This window comes from Magallana gigas, chromosome 3 (assembly GCF_963853765.1).
Source record: "Magallana gigas chromosome 3, xbMagGiga1.1, whole genome shotgun sequence".
NCBI lineage: Eukaryota > Metazoa > Mollusca > Bivalvia > Ostreida > Ostreidae > Magallana > Magallana gigas.
In genome coordinates, this window is record NC_088855.1 from 54,487,537 (window position 1) to 54,512,738 (window position 25,202).

The 25,202-nt window shown below is 33.4% G+C and overlaps 1 protein-coding gene across 2 annotated transcripts; it reads right to left on the reverse strand.

Moving 5' to 3' along the window:
• Positions 1 to 60: 60 nt before the first annotated feature.
• Positions 61 to 24,229, reverse strand: LOC105332024 (uncharacterized). 2 transcript variants are annotated; one of them, XM_066080402.1, is made up of 6 exons: positions 24,116 to 24,229; positions 10,596 to 11,704; positions 9,910 to 9,980; positions 1,801 to 8,939; positions 1,475 to 1,710; positions 61 to 1,381 (listed from the first exon to the last, which is right to left on the reverse strand). In XM_066080402.1, the coding sequence occupies exons 2-6, from the start codon at positions 11,698 to 11,700 to the stop codon at positions 660 to 662; spliced, it is 9,273 nt and encodes a 3,090-aa protein (XP_065936474.1). In that variant the 5' UTR covers positions 11,701 to 11,704; positions 24,116 to 24,229; the 3' UTR covers positions 61 to 659. The 2 variants fall into 2 exon arrangements, with proteins under 2 accessions (XP_065936474.1, XP_065936475.1); XM_066080403.1 differs by lacking the exon at positions 24,116 to 24,229 and having other exon boundaries at positions 9,910 to 10,011; positions 10,596 to 10,742.
• Positions 24,230 to 25,202: the final 973 nt, after the last annotated feature.

Here is a 25,202-nt window from a genome sequence, read left to right on the forward strand (position 1 = left end):
AAAAATATTTAGCACACATACCTAGATTAGAATAAACGAAGGAAAAACCACAACGCAATATAGAACCAAGCAATTTTATGACATTCAACATCGCTGTCAATTAAAAGATCAGTTGCACGATACATATGCATGTAATAAAGTTTGTAAAATATTGTACATATAATCGATACTTTGACTTGAATTCCGAGATTTTTGAAGATTGAAACGGCAGTTCTATTACCTAAAATGAGTTTCAACCCTATATGCATTCTACGCTAAATTACTTCAATTGCTTTCTGTGAAATTTGTTAAACAGCAGATAAGTTCGTTAAATCAAATATATTGAAGAAGATAAAAATGGACATACATTTAAATGTTACATTTAATTACAACTAATTATTTAAAAAACAAAACAACATTACTAATACTACATTGAGGTATAAAAGCACCAAATTGATATTGAATATGAACAGTTGTTTGTGGACACCATGGTCAACAATAACACATCTACTGGTATAAAAAAGAATCACCTACTATAGCTCATTTTCGTAGCACAATATATATGAATTGGAGCTTTAGAGGCACCTTTTACTTAAGCAGTTTATTACGTCAACCTGTTCTCACCATGTAACTGATATCTCAAATTTACTACAACTGTGAAAGTTCATTATAGTTCTAGATCAATCAAGGTCATCGTCACTCACATCATCATATTTTTGGTTTTCTTCTATTTTCAGTTCGCCATTAGCTATCATGGTTTCCAAATCTTCAGACTCGTCTAATTGTTGTTTATCTTCACATACATTTTCTCTCTTCACTTTTTTAGCATTTGGTTCAAGTTCATCATCAACATTTCTTTCTTCGTTTTCCAACCCAAGTGTTTTTGATACTGCATCGAACTTTTCGTCTGGAATGTAATTTAAATCAATTACACACACCTCGCATTTATTCAACAGTTTTTCAAAGTCCTCCGGATCCATTGCAAAAATGTCCGTAAGTTTCACGTTTGGTTCGAAATCCACAATCATTGCTTTAGCATCAAATTCATGACCGATATGACAACTACTGTCACTTTCTTTAACCACGTCAACTGTTTTTCCTGGATGAGAGCGTTTGATGTGATTTGTTATCCCACTTGCCCTATACTGTGAAAAGTTGCAGTACGGACAGGAAAATGGGCGTGTTGCAAAATGATATTCCATGTGAGATTTGAAGTCATCATCATCGACAGCAAGATAAGAGCAATAGCCGCATTTCAATCTCGACTCTATCTGTGTTCCTGGAACAAGATGTTTGAAGCCATTATGGCTTGCCAAATGTTGTCGATAGTGATACAGCCCATTAGCCTTGTGATTACAGTAGTTACAGCTGTACACAAGTTTACCTGTTTCTTTTGATGCTTCTGGAAAAAAAGAGTATCAATGATAATCAAATAGAACTTTTGATGGTAAATATCACAAGATCTCATTTTTATGAATTTACATTTTATACATACCTGTTCCTTCTTGATCTCTTTTTCTTTTGCGAAAAACTGTTGCCCGACTTTCATTTAAGCAACGTGTTTCCCTTGCCATGATAGGCATATTTTTCTTAGGTTTCTGCTTGGATTTAGATGAATGTGTCCTAATTTCATAATTTCGAAACTTCAAATTTCCCATACGTTGCCTTAAATCAACAACATGAACAGCTTTGCCAGGATGAAGCTTCACTATATGGTTTGCAATTTTTGATCTGTCAAGTAAAAATATTTGAAAATCTACATGTTTTCGGGAAATATGAAATTGATTTCCTCTTAATATACAATATATATTGTAAACTTACCTAGGATAGCCTTGGAAATCACAATAAGGACACTTGAAAACATGTGGTACATGATGATAAAAGTGAGTAACCATAGTTTTGTTCACAGTGCTTTGGTAAGGACAGATGCTGCATTTGTAGATAGTTTTCTGTCGACGGTCGTCGAATTCCACCTTGTAATTGTGGCATGGACTAAACATATTCTTCAAATCACCCCGAGGTTCTCCATCTTCCTCCTCAGATTCTTCTTCTTCTTCTTCTTCTTCTTCTGGCTCTTCCTCTTCATCATCCTTTTCTTCTTCCTCATCTTCATCCGATTCATGTCCTTTTTTCATTTTCCTGCTTGGTACGATTCTCTCAGATGAAGATGTTTGATTCTTTCCCAAAGATGCATTCAGCTGTGATTTCCTTGACAGTGTTTGATATCTGCTCGACTCCAAAATGTCTGATATTTCTTTTTCCAGTTTTAGGTTTTTGCGAAACGTAAAATCAGTCATAGGTTTACCTGGGTGAATTTTTGAAATGTGGCTTTTGATATTCTTTGGTATCCTGCATTTGAAAACACAGTGGTTGCACTGATACGGCTTGTAATTGTAATGGGTGTAAATGTGTTTTTTAAGCGAACATCTTCTTGAGATTTTCCCACATTTTGGACATCTATACAAAATAACTAAACGCTGATCAAGTCCTTTTTCTTCAATTGTTTTCTGTGAAACAGCTTTGATCTTGATATCCTCCAATTTTGTTTGGTTGTGAAAGAGTCTTGCATGCCTAAATATCAGAGAAGGAAGATGTGCAGCATATTCTTCGCACTCCCCACATAACATCTTCTTGCCATGGTGTTTGTTTACAAAATGGTCTCTAAATGTTCTTAACTCAAAGAAAGTTTCATTGCACTCTGGGCAGTCTATACTTTGTTCTTCATTTTCCTCGCTCCACATTTTCATTTCATTTGATAGGGGTTTTGATATCGGGGATTTGATTAGTGGCTTAAGTTTCAACGAAAATGGTTTTGACTTTTTCTCAGCCTTCACCGGTGACTTTGGTTCATCATTTGGATTAACTGTTATTATTTTATCACTTAAAGGCAAATCAGTTGATGTTGCTGATTTGTGACATTGTTTTAAATGATCTGCTATTTCATCCTTTTTAATGGTCATATATTCACATTCAGAACAACCTTTCAGAGGTGTACAGCACTTAGCATTTATATGCTTAGACATGCTTGATTTCCTTTCAGAAACCAATCCACAATCAAAGCACTGGAAAGACACAGACTGTTCAGGCGTCATGGCAACTTTTTCCTCCTTGACTTTCTGACTTTCAAGAGGTTTCTTGGGAGAGTTATTTACTTCTGTGTATATCTTAAATCTTATTCTCTCCCGTGGATGACAGTTTCTCAAGTGGTTTTTGATACTTCGACTACATTTTGCCCTAAATGAACAAACTGGACAACCGAATTTTTTAAAAATAGAATGGGTGAATGTATGGCGAACGCAGTTTGCTCGGGAATTCGTTAAGTATGGACAGTTTGAACATTTCCATAAATTACCCTTTTTTAAAACCGTTGCAATGGCCCCGCTCAATTCTCTTTCTTTGATTGTCTCTTCACTACCGAATTCAGTAGTGTTCCTTGTGTCATGTGTTCCTGCATTCTTAAGAACTGTTATTGGATAGGTATGTTTTCGAACTTTTCCATTTATAGCACAAAGCACAGGTTTGGCATCTTTGGCAAGTTGATGTACTTCCTTAACATGGTCTTTGATTACTTTTTCTTTGTCGCTTCTAAACTTCCTTGTTTTACAAGCAGAACAACGCCATAAAGGACGTTTACATTTTGTTTCCCGTATGTGTTTATAAATTTTACCTTTTCCTTTAAACGTTGTTTTGCAAAGAAGACATTTATATACTGATCTAAATCCAACTACTACCTTCTTCCCTTTTCTGTCACTACCTTCAATTACTTGAGTGTCTGTCTCAGGTTCCTTTTTCACTATAACATCATCAACATTTTCTTCAACGTCATCTCTTATTGTAGACTTATTCTGCAAGTCATTATCAGGCGCATTTAAAATTTGTTCCTTAATAGGAGGGGCAATATACTGTGCATCTTCTTCCAGATTGGTTTTGTCGTATGCCACAAAAACTTTGTTACCTTTGTGTTTCATATGAATGTGCTTGCATACATCAGATTTGTAGTGAGACCGCTTGTCACAGTATGGACACACAAACCTTTTTAAGGAACAATGTGTCATGGCATGCCTGACCAAAATGTAGGACTGGATAGCTTGTTGATTGCAAACAATGCACTTGTAGCTAGAACCAAAAGGAATGACACACTCTGGTAGTTTGTTTTTCTCTGGAGTTGATGCCAATTTTGGTTGATTCAGAATGATTGAACTTTGTATATTTGTCAAGACAGAAGGAGAGTCGATGTTCTGCTCAACATAAGGAGAAAAAGCTTTCTGGTCAAGTACATTAGGTTTTATATCCAGAAGAGAAGAGTCAGGTTCTCCCCAATGTTGCTTCGCTTTCAATGCATGAATCGCTCTATTGATATCATCTTCTATGATTTCCATTGAAACACGTGTGTGCTTTATTGGTTTGCGATGCATTTTCTGTATGTGTGAAACCATTGAAGATATTTCAAGTTCTCCATTTTCACAATAGCTGCACTTGTAAAAAGAAACATCTATGTGGTCCAAAATGTGCTTGTGAAGACTATATTTGTCCTCAAACACATCTTTACACATCACACACTGGAACATCGGCTCATCTTCCTCCTTTGTAAAGCAAGGTTGTAATTTTTTGTGAAGAATGTCACCACCCAGAAAGTATGAATGTGACTGTTTAATACTTTTAGCTCCACTTGTAGACTTCATGGCTACCTGTTTTCTTTTTGGAACTGGGAAATCATGGTCATCATAAGTTTCTTCTTCATTTTCACTTTCAGAATTAATCTCCCTTTTGCGTTTACTACTTTCGTTGTCAGAGGAATGTTTTCTTTTTCCAAACTGAAATTTTATAAGTTCTCTTGTTGTTCTTTCTTGAGGATTTGCATCTTTTTTCTGCATTTTTTTCATTTTTGGCTCCAAATGTTGATGACTTTTAATATGACGCAACAGGTCAAGCCTTGTTTTGGTTTTAAACGGACACTCGCTACATGATATGAAGTCTTTGAAAACATTTCCTGGAGGAATGTAAAATGGTTTTTTTGGACCAGAGTATTGTTTGACTTTCTGTTGTTTCACTTCATCAGCTGGTGATGAATTTGTAACTAGTAAATGTATTCTTGTGTGTTCAATCAAGCTAGCCAAATTGTCACAACTAAAGGAACAGCAATCACAATGATGTTTGTCAATTGAAAGAGGTTTCACTTTCACCCCATGCTTTGACATGTGTGCTTCATATTCCTTTCTTGACTTGTACAAGTTCTGGCAAATTTCACAGGCGTACACTGTTACCGAAACTCTCAACATTCTAGTTCTGTAACCTCGTCTCGGGTCAAATCCTTTGTGACTTTTTTGAAGATGAAATTTGATCTTGTCAGAGACATTAGTTTGGTAATTACACAGCTCACACATAAACATTTTAATTTCATGGTCACCTTCATGAAGATTGATATGTTTTTCAAATTTCATAATTGAATCACTTGAAGTAGGACAGACAGGACAACAGAAAGGCCTACTTCTGTCATTCCCCCTGGCATGTTGGACTCTATGTTTCTTTAAAAGTAAATTACTTCCAGCAAGATAAGAACACCTGTTACATCTTATTAATGCTCCAATTCCAAGTTTGTAACCCGTTTTTTCATAAGTCTGTCCGTCTCCAGCAATGGAAACGACATCTAAATATGGACTATCTCTTTCTGAGCAATGATATTCTGATTCGTTTTGTTGATTTGTTACATTTTCCTCTTCAATACTGTCGTTCTTTTCAACTTTAATATTGTCCAATTCAACTGGTAATTCATCCACTCTATTCAGTATTCCCTTTCTCTCTTCTGATAATGGCCCAGGAGAGACAGCTTTGGCTTTTGGGGCCAAGAATGAATTCATTTCTCTTTCTTGGCATACAAGTTGTGCTGTGACAGTTATCTGTCTTGGTTTCCCTGGATGAGATGTTGAAATATGTTTCAAAATAACCCTTCTATTTGGATCACGCATGGTACAATAAGGACACAATACAAATTGCAATTTGTTAGTTTCACAGTGGTTAATAAGTCCATTTATTTTTTCAAACACCTCTTGACATGAGGAACACTTATATGAATTCAACGCTGGATGTACCGTTTCCAAGTGTTCATTAAAATGTTTCAAGATATTTGACGCAAATTTGCAACCGTCTGCACATTTAAACAACAATCCTGATTGGTTTTTTGCATGGCAAGATATGTGTCGAAAATGGCATTCTTCCGTGAAGCTTTTATGACCACAATGTGCACATTTGAATTCTTTTGCTCCTGAATGTATATGAGAAATATGCTCCCTAAATTCAGTTGAAGTGGACACTGCAAATCCACAGCTCTCAAATCCACACTGGTAAAATTTCAAAGAAATTCCTTTGTTTTCTTCAGTCTTTGGTGATTCTTTATCTTTTCCATTAGATGAATCACTCTGTTCATCTATTTTATTTGATGAATCACTGTTTTCTCTCAAATTTGAAGAAGTGGATCCCTCTGAGAAATTAAGGTCCAATTCAGTATTTTCAGAAACAGATTGTGGATATTTTTCAAATCTACTGTTGCTATCCTCACTAGATGCAATATTGCCTGCAATATCAGATTCAGTGCCTTTTCTATTTTCTGCTACCAAATCATTAATTTCTCCTACTTCTCCTACATTGCTCTCTCTATCAGGCGATAGCTCCCTAAACATTTCTTTCTCTGGAATCATTTCATTTTCTTTTCCTTCAATTACAGGATTCATATCATCAATGTATTTTGCACTCTCATTTGTATCCTTTGTTTCTGTAGCTGTAAAGTCTGAAAAGTTATCAGATTCTCTCAGACTGAATGTACTTGTTATTCTAATTTGAAGATCATTTGCACTGGCATTCAAATCCAATTCTTCATTACTTGCTGAAGCTGGCTGTTGCTTTGAAACATCTTCCTCTTCATCAGAACTGAGGACAATCTGCTCTGGTATGGTATTTTTGGATTCTAATGGTGTTTTCTGTTTTTTCTCGGCCTCAGCAGCTGCACATTTTAAATTATCCATTATTTTTGTAACAATATTGCATTGCACGTTTTGCTTGTATATTTGATGTTCTTGAACTGCACACATATTTTTTATGTGCATATGCTCCCATATGTGCTTTACAAAGTTTTCCTCAAAATCTGATTTGTAACTGCATGTATGACAAAAATATACGGATCCAGTTTTTTTGAAGATTAGCTGATTTTCAGGTTTTGTTGCACTCTCACCATGGTTAACTGTAAGTTTTATAATAGCAGATTTTCCATTAGCATCCCCAGCTGAAGAATCCACTTGCTGCTTCAATTTTAAACTGACAGGCTGCATGCCAATCATGTTAACGGTTGTTGGAATGGTATTCCTGGTTTGGCTTAATTGGTTATTGCTATTGATTTGGGCAGTACTTGTTGTTAATGAACTTCCAGTATTAACAACAATTACTCTTTGAGCTTGGGTGCCTGCAGTTGCAGAAATTGGTTTTGGGGGTGCTGGGCTGATATTAACAAACTGTGACTTTGAGACTGGCAAAATTTGGGACCCTGCTTGTCCTGATTTTATCTGAAATGGTCCAGCAAGGACGCCCCTTGTTTGAATTTGCTGAACTGGAACAAGAATCATTGGCTGTGACTGACTACTAACAGTACATAGAACTGGACCTCGGACAGCTGCTTGTCCAGGAAATGTTAGTGGCTGAGCAAGAACTGCTTGGTGGACTGAAGACGCTATTACTGGCATGCTTGAACTGGAAACTGATCCTGCAAGTGAAAATATTGGAGCATTTGCACGTGCTGAAAATGTTTTTGGTTGAATTGAACTTACACTTTGTGTAAATTTAGGAATACTTGGAACTGATAAAATGGTAGTTGTGTTGGGCTTAGTGGTTATCTGAGATCCATTATCCTGTCCAAATTTATACTGTCTGTTCTTTGCAATTTTGGAATTATATGCTTCAACAGTAACTGGTAATGACCCTTCAGATCCTACTGTTGTAATGGAAAAGTTTTGAGCAGGTTTTTCCTTCTGATCAATCATGGGCAACAATGCTTTCTTTTCAACCTTTCTTCCAATAAAGGTTACTTCCTTTTTACTATGCAGCTCTTCAATAATTTTGTTAATTTTCTTTGATCCTCTTAAGCCACACTTCACCACTTTGTTGGAATGTACTTGTTTAACATGTTTTTCTATTTCCTTCTTTGAATCATATGTGACCATACAAGTGAGACAAATGTAAGGGTCTGCAAGAATATGAAAGGCAACATGCTCTTCGAATTTCTTTTTTTGAGCTGACATGAAAAGACAATTTTTGCATCCATATTTGTTGTTACTTGAATACACTAGGCAGATTTCTTCTTTTTTGGTATTTTTTCTTGAGCAAGATGACATATGGGTTTCAAGCAATTCCTTCTGATCAGTTGTGAACAGACAATAAGAACATCTATCTAATCCAACTGTAGACCAGGCTGCTTCCGTTGTTGATCCTTTTTGTGATGAATCTATCTGTGATTCAGTTCCAGCCAATGATGCCTTGCTATTGTCTGATATGACTACAGGTTTACTTGATGAATTCACAAATTCTTGTAATAGAGTTTGTATTTCTTCAACACCATCCTCAAAATCACTTTGGTTATCCCTTCGCTCAGGTTCTTTCTGCTTTACAGCATCAGTATTGACATCATTAGAATTCCGAACAAGATTTTCTCCATTTATAGAATCAGTATTCTCCTGTATATCTACAGCTTCAGGCAATTTTTGTTCCTTAGATTCCTCTATCAATTTCCCTAATTGATTAGATTTATCTTCCTTTGTCTCTGCAGAACTTAGATCGACATTCTTTTTTCCTACACTATTTTCTACATTTGATTCATAACTATTCTCTTGGATATCAATCACTAGGTTTTCTGATTCCTCACAATCTAGATCTACAGTATCATTTTGACTTTCTGGTTTTGTAGTTTTATCTTCAATCTAAAGCATAAACAAACAAAAAACATGTAATATTCATCACACAAACCTTCACTATACTTGGTAAGTTATCCAACACATAAGTAATAATATGAAACAGTACACATTTTTCCTATAAGATCTATCTTTGATAATTTATATATAATCTAAAGATTAAAATGCAAAAGATTCACACCTGACATAATAGAATTTGTGTAAAGATTTCACAAGTTTTTTCAAGTACACTGCCATAATAAGCTAGAATCTCAAACTTATTTAAATCTGCTTAAGGTTCTATCCGATCATCAGCCTCAAAGTATTTTTTTATTCTAAAAATGTTACTTATTCTTTCAAATTTTACAAATGAACCAGATTATAAAGAAATTTTTTGAGGGTATCTATTCATTTTACAAAATTATAGCAATTTTGGCCATGCTGAATATAATGGAATAAATAATATGAGATCGAATTAGAAAAAAAGGTTGTACTGTTGCAATGTTGGCTCAAACCCATTTACCTCTAGGTAATAGGTCTCCGTGGAGCAACTAAACCAACAACTTTGTTGCAGGGCTTAACATAATATAATCACTTAAGATTTATTAAATTTGTCTACATTAAAGGCCAATTTATGGTAAGGATAAAAAAATTCTGGATAATTTGGATTTATTAAACATTCTGAGGATTGGAGATTGTTATAATATGCAGCATATTCAACAATCAAATTCATTCTAATAAGATTTCAGTCTTATTCAAACTATTGATAACCTTGAAACAATTGTTTAAAATAGACACAATGTGTTTACGAAAAATTGGACAGTTGCCTGCAAGGAAAGATTCTTTAAATATTTTAAAATCTCACTATTTCACTCCAGGTTTTGGCTTATTCTGACATACTTACTCTAGTAAAGAAAATAAGTTTTGAAAAAAAACCTATGCATTTAAGATATGAAAAAAGATTTAGTTGTATACTAAACAATAGTTTAAAGTGACATACCTGCTCAAGTAATTTTATTTTGTCCCCAACTGAATGTGTTGTTTCATTTTCAATGGTGTCAGATTGGTTTCCTATTAAGTAGATAAGATTACTATAAGGTCCCTTAAAGATATACATAACATTCAATTTCCTGAAGATTTACCATTCAAAAATTATTGGGGGCATCTTCATGATAAGAGAGTCCTTGATGGAAGGCTACATGTGTGGGGGACCACATAGATGTATAAAACCATCAACATTAACAAAAAATATTTAAGTTTTTCACAAACAACATATATCAACATCAAAAGAGATCAATTCCAGTGTCAGATTAATTTTCTATTAAAATAGATAAGGAAATTATACGGTACCATTCAGGTCAAACATAACACTTGTCTGCATATACTGTTGAAAATCTACCATAAACAAATATTTTTAACCTTGCACGCTTACTTAAACTGTCAGGGTTTATAGTTGATTGTAATTCATTTATGAAAACATGAATGTTTATAAATGGCACTTACAACCAAATATTTTTATTAAAATGCAAATGAATAAAATAACATTGAGAGATGCAAGGATTTAATATAGAAAGGCTTAATCATATAGAAGCAGTGGTTGAGATTACCAACTTTTATTTGACATAAAACTGATATTTCCAAATATATTTTTTATATGATAAATTTCATATGGATTTAATTACTTACTTTTATCCTCATTGTCAGTATCTTCTGGTAATTTATCCTGTTTTTCTAAATCTACTTCAGTATTGTCATTATTGACTTGTTTAGAGGAAGAATTTTTAGGTGTCTCATTTGATGTTTCCCCAGAAGCAGAAAGTATCTTGCTAGTCTCTACAATTTTATTTGTTGTGTCCTTTGATAACTCTTTCTCCTTTTCTTCTTTGCTGTTTTGCTTTTCTACAGTTTCTTCTTCCTTCACTTCTTGCTTGTCTCTCTCTTTGGTAGATCCATTTTCCTTCCCAACTTGGTTCATTGTCTCTGAAGAAGCTTCATCCAACATCCTAACTTGGCTCTCTGTTTCTTCTTTACTACCTTCCTTCTCTTCTTCTAGATCATTTGAATTTTCTGATGTTCCTTCCTCCCTCTCCTCTAAGTTATTTGTACTGTCTAAAGTTTCTCCCTCTTTTCTTTCTTGGTTGTCTGTTTCCATTGTAGTCCCATCCTCCATTTTTTCTTGGCTATCAGTTACTTTAATTACTCCTTCCTTTTCCTTTTCTTTGCTGCCAATCTCTTCATTTGTTCTATCCTCGTTTTCAACTTCTTTGTCTATTGCTTCTGTGGTTCCTTCCTCATTTGTTACTAGTACTGGGTTGTCTGTCTCATTTGTAACATGAATCAAATCATCATGTTTGTTGACTACATCAGAAGGTAGGTCTTCATCAGATAAATTGGTGTTGTCTTTGGTATTCTTATACTTCTGGTTGCTTTCTTTTGAACACTGTCTGGCCCCTAAAGTACAGACTTTTTTCAGACTTAACACACTTTCTTGTGAAATTGATTTATCATTCACTTTTTTGGAATCTTCATTGATTGGACAAGTCTGATGTTGAACCTCTTCACCACTGGTTGAACTTTCTACTAGCAAGTCTTCAAATATGTTTCTTGAATTTATTCTCTCCAATTTTCCAAAGCTATTTTCTTTTGGTGAGGGAGGATGCATGCTTGGAACATGGTTGTCATCATCCATATAATTATGAGTAGAATTCTCTACGGAATTTGAGTTAGCATTTGTTTCATTAATTTGGACAAAATCTTGTCCATCCACTTCATCTTGAGAGGCTTCCATCATCAATCTGAAAAATGACACCATCTTAATTAATGTAAGGACAAACAATAAATATATATATTATTTTAACAGTAACACAGATTGAAATTAACTTCTTTTTTTTTCACTCGCAAATTTTAGCAAGCGGATTTTTTTTACTCGCAAAATTAAACTTTCACTAGCATTTTTTCTTCTAATAGTTATAATGTGAATAATTTTCATTAAAAACTTTCTGTTGTAAATACTGTAAATGTCTTCAATTCTATGTGTCTTGCTATAGTATCTGTGTTAGTACCTTTTACTAAGTTTTAAAACTCTTACCATTTTTGCATCGATTAAAAATTAATGCATGTGTTTACATGTTTAGTAGCTTTGGTAGGGTCGCAGAGGGGTACTGTGGAATCATTTAAATTCGTGGGGGTCAATTTTCGTGGATTATGACTTTTTTGCTCATTCATGGGGATGTTATTTCGTGGATGCGTCTGTTACTGTTTCAGCAACAAAGATAACACTTTCTAAAATTGTTTTCATTGAGGATTTATATGGGGGAGGCCTACCCACGAATACCACGAAAATTGAGCCACCACGAATTCTTATGATTCCACAGTATTAAAGAAATAAACAGCAATTTAAAAGGTCACTAGGATATGAAGTTGGTTGGTCACGTGATCAAATCCGGTGAAGCCAAAAAGCTTCTCAGTAGATTTGATCCAACTTCATATCCTGCTAAACTTTTTAACATTATTGTTTATTACTTATATTTACGTTTGAAAAAGACAAATCGTTCAAAAATTACCAAGATTTTATGTTTACAATAATTGAAGCGACAAGCAATAAGTGCATGCAGTTATCATTGTGACATCACGAAAATGTTCTTACAGAATTGAAAGTTTTTGCTATTCTAAAGGTTCATATATGGTAGCATATTTGCAATTGTATATATTAAAAGATGAAACAAATCCTAATATATAATGAATAGTATTAAATCATACATAATATTCATACTTTTCATTTTTAACTGACATTAAAAACACTTTGATTTTGATAAGCAGGTGTGATCTAAGGCCCCAATCATGCACACATCCATTAATAACATCTGTTATGCCAACCCTACACAGATAATGTGAATGCACAGATTAATATACTTGGTTGTTTAATGATTACCGGAAATTTGTCTTGTCGCCCACACTACAACAATTTTCAAATAACAAAAATGGTACCATCTTTACACAGAAAATATTAAATTGTTTCTTGTTCAAAAAATTAGCCCTCAGGTATGTAGCATTGTTTTCCAAGTGGGGAGGGCCAACCTCATCCAAAAATTCTTGATTCAAAAATTCAAAGGCCTGTACGGCCACAAAGGCGTCAAGCTGAAATTTTCTGTAAGCAATAAACTTAAATAACATTCAGTGAATTTTTACACCTTACTGTATTCATTTACACTTGCAAGCTTTTTCACCCCGTCTTGATTTACCCAGATGCAGTTGTGTTAACAGAGATTTTCTTTGCAACATTGAGTTTGCCCAGACTTCAATTCGCCCTCTGACAACGAGGGTGAAAGAGGCGATAATAAACCAGGGGCGAATATTCCCTGTATTCAGTAATTCCCTTTAAAAGAGAGCATGGGCCTTTATTAATTGGCCCAGTGGTTTTGGAGAAGAAGTTGAAAATGTAAAAAGTTTACACAGACAGACAGACAGATGGATGGACACCAGACAAAAAACTAGAACTGTCCTAATGGGACTAATACCCCCGCTAGGCTAATTTCAAATGGGACAAATAATTGAATTGAATAATAAAGGTTTGGAACACATACAAAAAAAATTTTCTGGAATTGTAAAAAAAAAAAAAAAAAATTAGTTAACAAAGAAAAATTAAAATCAAAATTGTCAGAATTTCACTGTAAATACATATCTATAACAGTAATACATTTACAAATGTATGTATTTGATGATATATTTTTTTAATTTAATTATTTATTAATGTAAAGAAAAACCAACAAAATGACAATAACCCCTCCCTTTGCAGTGAATAGAAATACCGGTAGCCAAGCAATGCTCTTCTGTTGATAAAACTTTCAATATCTTTCTAATAAGAGTCTTGACAGATGCAATTAGTTGTTTCAAATTTTCCTCACTTTCTCCTATGGCACAATGGAACTCCATATCAGAAAATTGATCCCATAGGACTATGATTTTCTTTGATGAACTTGTTAAATTTAATAAACTCCCAAAACATTACAATAATTACCATACTATGTAAAAATATGTAAAAAAAGAAAATTTAATATTACAAACAATTTTAAAATTGCCAAAACACTACAATCATATCAGTAATTTTGAATTTCATTTAAATTAATGCCCAATAGGGTCACTTCATCAATTTACTTGACAAATAAATTTAAACAACCTCTAAAAATAGTTTAACTTCTTTATTAATAATTATATTATTCATTTCCTTATAATGATAGACCTTTTGGTTTACATGAAACAGTTTTAAAATAGCCCCAAAACCATCACCCACTTTACAGATTATCAATTTCCCCTAAACACATGCTCCATCTGAACCATGGCTCAGATAATGTCTCCCTTGGGACAAATGAATTCAGCCACACTTGTCTTTGATGTTCTTATTAGCTCCTAAGAATTTATCATTGACAAACAAAAACTTTGCATTGTCAGTTGATAGAGAACTTATAAAAAATATTTTTTTTTCATTAATTAAGACATAAAGACAAAAAACTCCATCTGGATGTATTTATATAAATATATTTTAGAGTGTTTTCTATTAATTAATTAATAAAATCTGTAAGGATTACCTCCCTTACTTTTCAACATTAGTGTACAATATATAGAATAAGGAAAATGAAAACTGTCATAAAATCATTAAATCTTGTCTGATCTTAAAAAAAATTGCAGGTGCACATCTTCAGATGGTGTTCAACATATGTACAAATTTTCAAACTGTTCCATGCAGTAATAAAAAATTCTATAGGGGGGACAAAGTTGCGTCTACAGACAGACGGACGGACAGACAGACGGACAGACGGACGGACAGACGGACGGACAGACGGACAGGGTGAAACCAATATACCCCCCTAAACTTCGTTTGCGGGGGTATAATAAAAAATCTTATTTTTTTTATAAACCGCTTAAAATATGATACAGTTGTGCTTATATAAAATCCATTTATCCTCCCAATTACCTTATTTTTCGGAAACTAGGTCGATATTTTTTCTTTCCTGACATGTGGACCTCGCCTTATTCATTGCTTTGCTCTATTTATGTTGGTTTTTTTTTTGGAAAATTTGATATGAAATTTTGCAAAGATTTATACAACCCTCCAATAAAATCACGAGTGTTTACTATAATACTGCTTGAATTTCTGTGTATAATCGTATGGATTTTAATCAATATACTGTAGTAATTTTTCATTTAAACAAATTAAATGTGAAAAAATTTATTTCTACTTACATTTCTTACTTAGATCGCTGACTGAATCATCTTTCAAACATTATTACATGCTGTCATGCATTTTGATCGTGTGCTTAAGATAAACGTGAAATTGATTTCGTGTGGTAAAAGTAAAATGAGAACCGTACAAAGGTTAATTACGGGGGGAAATATCGTCGGGTAGAAATAAAAAAAAAATGATTTGTTTTTATAATAGAATACATGTTCAAGTTTTTTCTGTATATTCAAAATAAAACTCTAGATGAAATCATAGCCACGTGTCTCTGAAATCAGTCTGGGTAGCGCTTAATTTGTTTATACACAGTTGAACTCTCGGCACGTGCTACTCATGCCCGCAGGCTTCGATTAGATCAGGGGTTGACTCGTGTGTATATACACAGTAAAAAGTCACACAGAGACACAGGGTTGCATGTGCTACCGTAGTCATGCCTCCAGGCTAGGTTACTATCCCCCGGTTAACACCAGCAAGGAAGTCATAAAAACGATCTTAAATTATCCCGGCCGAACTGAATTAATTGGTTTGAAAATGTTCATGCAATTTCAGAAATTTTCTTATGATGTTTTTAAGAAATGCATTTTATTTCCCTTTTTGTTTAAAACTGAAATAAGATTTGAAGGCTATTATATGATAACGTTATTGGTTTAAACCATTTATTCATTTAAACTAGCGGTAATATTTCGACCAATTCTTCGAAGTCGACCTATTTATACTTTTTTATATTTTTTTGCCAAAAAACGGCCTCCTTCACCCATTAAACCGTATCGACCTAATTTTCGAAAAATATGGTAGTCTGCCCTGGGTTACATAGATAAGAAGAAATCCACTAAAAAAGCTGTAAATTAACTGACATAATGAATGATACACCAAGAAGAATGAATACATTATTTGTATAAGATTATGGACAGGAATATTAAAATACAAGACTGGCAGTGCCAAGTCTGGTCGTGCCAATGCGGATATTGTTGTGATATATTTTCCAATACGCAACTGTATAATTGTTTATGTGTGAAATCAGAGCACGCATTAGACTTGAGACTGTCAAAATAAGGACATTGGGAATGCATCATTAATACCACCAGTGGTTGTGCAGGACTTGTGTGAATTTTATGGATCATACTCTGCAAACTGTGAACTTTTGTCCAAGTCCATCTGCGCCTCAAGTAATCAAACTGCAATACATGTTTATCTACAATGCAGCAGATATATTGGTTTAGGCTTTAAAAAATAATGATTTGTTTCCGCTTTCATGCTGAAACAAGAGGCAAATAGGCCTTAACGGTCACCTGAGTAACATAGCCCATACACAAAATTGTCGAGGAGTCGCATAAACTTTTGATCACTTAATAAGTACCGAGAGTTTTGTGAAAGTGACCAAAATGTGTGCATCTTGGATTTATTTCAATCTGTCACATCAGGTGAAATCTTTAATTTAAACTCATCTGTAAAATTATTTTATTTATATCATTTAAAATTACGATAAAATTCCTTGAATACTCTCCAAACTGAACTTTTATTCTGCAGCCACATCAACTTCTGACCAGACCAGCCATTGTGATAGCTAATGTTAAACTCAGTTTCATTGGTTAATATTCCTGATGGTCCAATCAGAATCAGTCTTTCTCAAAGACGTCAAAATGGCTGGCCCTGTCAGAAGTCAATGTGGTTGCAGAATAAAAGTTCAGTATGGAGAGTATTTAAGGAATTTTATCGGAGTTTTTGTATGTAAGTAGCTTGCGTTTGATGTAAGATTTTTAAAGATTAGTGCGAATATTTCTCGACTTGTTGCAATACTGCTGTTGTCATATGCAAAATCCCATCGTAAGCCCTGGACTGGTAAATGTCCGAGTAAAAATAAACAGGCGACTTCGAGAGAATAATGATGTATATCTCCGCTATTTTAAGACCCATCAACTTGAAATTCGGCACGAGTGTATCTCAGACATTACTTTAATTAATGAAAAATACAAGCATATTGCGAGTGTTTTAAAAATTAATTGATTAATTAGGCTTTTGAAGCCAACTGGTAGCTTTTTATCTGGGTCAGAGTTCGACCCCTTTCTTTATTTATGGTTACATTGAAATTAATGTTAAAACGGGCTTAACCCCTGTGTATTAGTAGAGGACTTCCTGGTAAACATAATTATGAAGTCAGTTTTTCATACAGATGTGTGAGAATAGAGAAGAGGATTTTTAAACATTATATGCATTAACACTATATTTGCCTCCCCCCCCCCCCCCATCTCCTGAACCCCTGACCCAAGGGCCATGAATTTCAATAAAGATTGGTATGCTCCAAACTTTTAAACGATTCAGATGAAATTAATTATACTTAACATAATAACAGAGAAGATAATTATGAATCAATTCATAAAATGTAATCAGTATGTGTCCTCAGCCAATTTTTGCAAAAACAACTTTAAAGACTTAAAAGATTTCTCAAACTCACACCCTTTATATTTTCACTAGATGTTAGCCCGACGTCATCGTTTCTTCACGTCAGAGAACCCAAAATTTGAAATGCATCTATTGACATGACTAGGTGATAAACACATTTTAGAACATGTAAATACTAGTTAGACAATATTGTGAATGTTATCAAATGCACAAATGCAAAATGAATAATGTGAGGCTGCAAAGATATAGAAAATTGCTATATTTGTTTTTATGACTCTCTGAGTCAATCAATGCAAAAAAAAAATAATTGCCAGACAACTTCTGACATAATAAGTTTGTAATCGTATTAAAATAATTAGCTCAAGCCAAAAGAATTTTAAAATTTTGATTGGTAGTTAAAATTAAGGAAGTTATAATTGTAAAAAAAAAAAAGCCAAGTTAATGCATATATGGTTCAATTAATTTACTTGTCTATTTTAAAACATGATTTTAAATGGAAGAGTTCCAACCCACACTCATACTTTATAGAACAAAATGTGACATTGAATGTATATGACATCTTTAAGTTTTCAGCACCTGATAATTATAAATGTTTGTATAAACAGTAATTTAAGCTTTTTGAAAAATTTTCTTTCATGCTTCTGAATATCTCATTTGTCATTTTAAAAAATATGTATGAGTTAACTAGGACGGTCAACTCTATACGTCGATTCCTATTGTGACATCAGCAAACCCTCGAGCTACGTTAATTTAATTTAACAAAGCAATTCACACTCGACAAGATCTTAGTTAACATATTGTAAGGGTAGGATAATAAACAAAAAAATGAAAGATACTTGCGGTAAGGTCACAGATAGAACCATTTTAACAAGAGCTTGAACTTTGTGTAGTTGTGTCAAACAGCAATGTGACGTAGGCCTGTCTATTTCATTGCTGGCCACTCAGTCAGGCTCTTTGAAATCAACAAGATTTCTCTGGCTTTTGAGCTAAGACTACGCAATCTGTGTATATTTTGCTTGAAACCATGTCATTTTTTACTTGTTTTTGCGCAAGAAATAGATAGGTACGCCCTACTGAAAGTCTAAAGTCTTGTTAAAATGGCTCTAGTTATTCAACGACAGCTATGATTTCCAATTTATTGTTCAATGAAGAACTTTTTTTTAACTTGATTAATAAAAACTTTTTATACAGCAATTAACTTGATCAAACATTCTGCGGAACAAAATACTAAATAAAATACAACTTGGCTATAGCCTTACATTTACAAATTAAAGAAATTAAAAGTAATGGGCAGACATTCAGGAAAATTTTCTCTAGTATGCATAAAATATCGATATATTGCAAACCAACTTTTATTCACAAGTGAGAATTTTTTGTGAGGTTCGCGAGAGCATCGTCGTCGCGAATATTTCTTGCCCCAAACCAGCCCTTGTCGTATGGCTGTTATAACAACACAAGTCTTTATTAGGCTTACTTGGAAAATTAGTCGTGGCAAACCAGTTTGTGTCAGTAAATCACAGAATAATGTTGTTACAAATTAAAGTTTGTTTACTGTAAATCGGGGTTGGCCGGGAAATACCAGTGCTGGGAATTACCGTTGGCAAATACCGGTATTTCCTGTCCCGGTAAATACTACTGTTTTCCACTAAACTGGGAAATACTGGGAAATACAAATTTATAATCTTTATTTCTTTAGTTTGTTCAATGTAAAACTTATGTTTATGATAAAAGATATTAACAGTAAGCATCAAAAACCAATTTATTATACTTCCCCATTTCACTCTCAGTTTATAAATCTTAAATTCACCAGATTACCTATTCCAAAAGATTTCTATAGCTGCTAATGTACAAATTTTAGTCCAGTTTTTTAACTTCAAGTTTTGTGTTTTACAGATTTATAATTCAAAGCACAAAATAAACTGTTATAATTAGTGTAGGTGTTGCAAGTAAAAATTCAATAATCACACATGTTGTTTAATAAATAATTACACTTGACAGTTTTGTGCTCCTGTTTTGGGGAGATATATACTATGAGTGGGGCTAATTGGCTTCTTCTTAGGTGTGTTGCATACTGAGGTAGTGACACAGTCACACTTTATTTTTCACAATTTTCTTGCCCCATTTTAATATTCACCAAATAACCAGAAAATGGAACCTTTGATATTATGTTTATGATAACTGTGTAGATGCACCTATACCTGATTAAAGCCTTAAAAACAAATTACAATGGTATATGAATGAACCATGTTTTGAGTATTCATAAGATATAAGGCCAAAAAAAAAAATATGTGTGTTTCCTATTTCATCAAATTTTAAAATAGGGTAGGTAGGTCGGCTTTTTTTTTTTTTTTTTTTTTTAATGAGCTTTTAGGTTTTCCCCTTTCCTAGCATATGATTTTTCTATACTATAAGAAAATGTATTTTTGTATGGAGCAATCGTGGATAGAGACAACTGTTACAGAATTAAAGCTTTCTTAAATCTAAGGTTTATTTGGAATGTATACGAAGATTTTATTTTTATGTGAATAGAAAATATAAATATGACAGTCACTATAAATTAACAGAGTATAATACTCATTACCACAGATATATCATGAATTGGTTATTAGTTCTATTTTCCTGGTCAACTGACATAACAGTAAACATTAATATCGTAACTGTAAGTGTTGAATTCAGAAACAGAGGAAATTCTGGTTGATCAGACGAGAGCCTTAGAAGTAAATCTTTTCAATAATTCCCAAAAAAATGAATACATAATTAATGGTTTAAGACTGAATTTAAAAATTTCATTTGCAATTGAACTGCAGCATTTTAGAATCATATTTACAATGTGAATGATTGTTGGGCCTATTCAAAGACTTACGATGTCTGCAGTCTCCACACCAAGAAATATAAAAAAAACAAAAAACTTTGCCTCTGCTTTTTTCTTGTACATCTTTATATTAATTTTTAACACATCACTGCCCTATGAAACTATTTATTGCATTGATAATTTAGCTAAAATAACCAAGGATAACTTTCATCCATACTGCCAATCTACACTTAGAAATCTTTAAAACGCTTTGATGAGCGGTGTTTTCTATTGAATAGTTACAAGCGTTTTTTGAACTCTGATTTGTAAGACTCTATTGTTTAAAGCAATTATGGTTGGTAATCTGGATTTGGAATAAAAAGTGTTAGGGTCGGCGCATAAAAAATAGGGTCGGTCGGGAAACCGGAAACACACATATTTTTTTTTTTGGCCTAACCAATGCATTACTGACCAGTCAAAACTTGTTAAAATAAAGAACATTATAAAATGTCATTGCTGACAAGGTGTACTATTGTCTACATCCCTACAGATTTAATTAAGACTTATATCTTAAGTATGAAGTACTATAATATGTAGTTGTACTTTATTTCCCAGTATTTCCCAGGAAATACCAGTAATTCCCAGGAATTACCAGTATTTCCAACCGTCCTGGGAAATATGAGTATTTCCCGATTTTTTGCCAACCCTGCTGTAAATTTGTCATTTTTTAAAGTATTTTTGTTTTTTTAATATTATATAAGCCAAATATGAACCTGTGAATATTTGTTTAGACCAGTAAATATTTTTTAATCATCGGTCCACTTGATCAGTGAATTTTTTTTTCTTCAAAAACTCTGAAATCGATACAAAGGGAAAAGCCCAAGATTTTTTCATTGACATTTTATCTATTTATACCTTTAACAATTAATTAACAAATCTCTTATGAAGATATATAATTGGAAAGGTTCACATTTTCTCTCCATTATGAAATACTCGTGAACCTAACACAATTTTTCAACATTATTATCCAGGTACTATTATTGTCATTTACAACGCATTCTTGAACACTTTCTATTTTTGGTTGGGTATTGAAATAAAAAGTGGTAGAGAAGGCATTTCAACACAGAAATGCGGGCCTTTTTCATTCTAGTAGATGAAAGTTGTTAGGACGCAAAGGTATTTATGAGTATCAAAATATTAAAGGCCGAGGTTTTTAACAGGTCAGTTTACCTCAGGTAAGTTCAGGTGGGGGTGGAGCCTCTATTGAAAAAGGTGTGGAGCTCCGAGGGAAACACGCTCGCTTGTGTATTTATGTCTATATACACGAGGTTATAAAATGCTCTCAACAATATGTGACCATTGTACCGTACTCAAATACTAATGCATTTATACAACATACATTTGTATTACTTCTCAGATCAGCTCTGATAAGCTGCTAAAGAGCACCAGATGTTCAAAAGTTGTTTGTACTTTTTCCCTTTCCAGTTTCAGCTCGTGATGAAATTTCTCAAAGAAATATGATAACTAACGTTATATATCATGGACGCAATATTTGATTTAAATTATTTCTAAATACTCAATTTTTCACAAACATCATTAGTAATAAAAGAAGTTTTTTTGGATGATTGGCGCCACGTGAATTCGATAAATTGCAGGTTTAAATCAGGGCATTTGGTGTGGTACATAAACCATGAACGAGTCAATTTTTAATTCCTATCTTTCAATTTTCAAAAGCAGAAAATTTAATCTCTGTCTTTTTCTTTTTGTCATAGTGCTAAAAGACACAGCATTTTATCATCTTGGTATGCATCAAAAGACAAAAGTTAATTGCACGATTGTCGCAAGCGCTAGACAAAGGGCTAGTAAATGAATGTTAATCATTTTCTAACATCCAATCTCGGGCCTCAATTCAGTTGATTGACAGGGTTACATTGGCCAGGTAAATTTAAAGGGGGTGCTTATTTTCTTGGGACAAAGTATTGTAATATAATTTAACAACATACTGAGCAAGACAGCCTTTAATGTGGAATAACACATCATCACAAAATGGCTGACCTCTGATCGAAACAACAATTCATTTTTGTTTAAAGGATTTTATCGATGGCAACATGTGACTTACTTCTAAGCGAAGTTGATAAAAATTGAAATTTTTAGATATTCATTTTTTTTCCCCAAAAACTGCATTTTTTTCACTTATTTGACATATGAACTGTTTATTGAACATTATATCTTTCATAATCAAATAATTTACTGTTTAATTTGAAAAACTATTTCGAAGTGTGTTATTCCACCTTTACTTTTCTGCATTAAAAATTAGACACACTGTAAACAAACACTTCATCAGGATGTAAACTTAATCGTTAGAATTACAAACAACTCATTTTATCAAATGCGCATGTCACATTATCTATATATATATATATATATATATCGCATAGCCCCCTAACTCCGTCACTACCCTAACTCCGTCACTTTCGGGAAACTCCTCGCCATTTGAAATCAAGTACGATTATGACGTCATTTTTTACATGTCCAAAATCTTTAATCAAATGTCAACAATTTGCAACGGTTAAATTTAAGAATGTGTCAAAAAATAACAGAATTAAACCTTGTTCATTTTATGCACCATTAATTGAGTGAAATCAGCTAAAACTTTTTCATGGGTGCACTAAAATACCGATATTTCTGACATGCGGGCCCATTCGATCATTTGCGGTGGTCAGCCATTTTTAGAGAGGTCAAGATGAAACATTTCACATATAATACATTTTTGGTTAAGGTAATTAATACATTTTTTCAGTCCACAATAGCCTTTATGCACTACTCTTGATGATAACGTCAAATCGCTCACGCCGATACTTTTCCCTTATGCAGGGTATAGATATATCCGGTATATCGCTATTTAGAATATGCTACATTTTTAGAAATGTAATAAATAAATAATATAATAAGTAATATATTAATTAATGATATAAAATATTTGAAATATGTAAGGACATAAATCAAAGGGCATCCATACATTCTAAAAAGGCCATTGTGATTGTTGTTACATGGACCCATTTTTTATTCTGGCGATCATTTCATTTCGATGAAATTAAATACAATTTAAATTGTATGCACCATTTTGACTTATTATAACTTGGCCTAGATACAAATGGAGTTTAAACTAAATTGTTAATGTGTCTTCATTCCCTGCCATATCATAGAGCATGTGGGTGACGGAGTTAGGTTCATAAGATATAATAGGCACGCGTGATAAACGTCGTATTCAGAGGGCTTATTTGAATAAAAATAAAAATATTTTTGTTATAATAGTTTTATAAATTATATTGTTTCAGATTATATTTAGTGATTGCAAATGATAAAAACCACAAAAAATAATTTACAGAGAAACGCAGGAGGTTTTCTGCTTATGGTGACGGAGTTTGGGTACTCGGGGTTTATACATATATAGGAATAGACCTAGTCACGTGATTATTCACGTCGAAAACGAGGCCGAAGAATAAGTAACTGAAGTACATGTACCATTCAAGGAATCTTAAAGCCATAATCGAGTTTAATCTCAAAATAAACTATTCTCCCGATGGTACAATGTCTGGTTAATTTATCTTCGATGAATCCGGACCGCCATTTTACCTCGTGTTGACAATCATGTTTTCGAAACCAGAATAACTCGTCAGTCATCCTCAGTCAACCTACACTTTAAATATATCAATTATGAATCAGCCCTTCCCATCTCGAAAAATATTATGAGACGATATTCAAATAAAAACAACTTACCCTCTACAAGATAATCAATAAAACCCTGTCCACAACTCCAACTACTTTTCGACGCCATTGTTGAATCAGATGAACACAGCCTCGTTTTAATTTCCCGATAATAGTTAGTCACGTGATACTTACGTCACAATTTCTTACCCAGTGCGCTGGGGTAGAAGGAAGTGAAATGAATAACATTTATTTACATGAATTGTAATAAACGGCGTATATAGTGGCATTATAATTTGTACTTACATATGTAGGAATATTTTGCAGTCTAAATTTCAGTGCCCTCTACACGTACATGGGTTAATATTGGAATGAAATATATAAAAAAAACCCTGAGTAGGATAATCAGAAGGCTCGCTTGTAGCGATAGTGTATGGTGTGACTGTGTGTGGACTAAAAGGCCGCCCTTTCATCGATCGATGCAGACGACAATTCTCGAGTCGACAATGCTATCTCCGGCTGACCCACACCCTACACATTGAAGCAGTTGTAAACAAATGTTTACCGATGAAGCCTATTTCTAGAGTTGGCGATCATACGCTCCGTCGATTTTGTTAATGTAGGACGGCCAAAGTTAATCTCAATTGGTACACACATCTAACGCCTCGGGGATCTTGATGTTCTTTACAATGCGGATCGACATACTCCAAATCCTGTAACTACTTTAATAGTCGTAACGGAATGCAAATGTTACGATCGAGCTGGTCGTGACATTTTTACATAAATTTTGAGTTGTCTTTAATATAGTTGCTTTGATTCGACTAATATATATCTAAACGGTCACGATTTTTTTTTTCATTTTAGTTAAAAATTAAAACGCACTTTTAAATTAAGTTTCGGATTTTTTTTGGTTCAGATCAAATGGTCATTACGTTAAAGAATGAGTAAATTTTAACGACATTTTTTTTTCGGTACCACATTTGAACTATTTACATGAAAACGAAAATGACATACACACACAAATGATTTATTGATTGCTGTTTGACGTCCTTTTTGGTTTCATTTCGTTTCGTCACGTATGTACAGTACCAGTGGAATATACTAGTAATCAGTTGTGTTGGAAGAGAGATTAGTGAGTATAAAGAAAAAGAATCTGTGG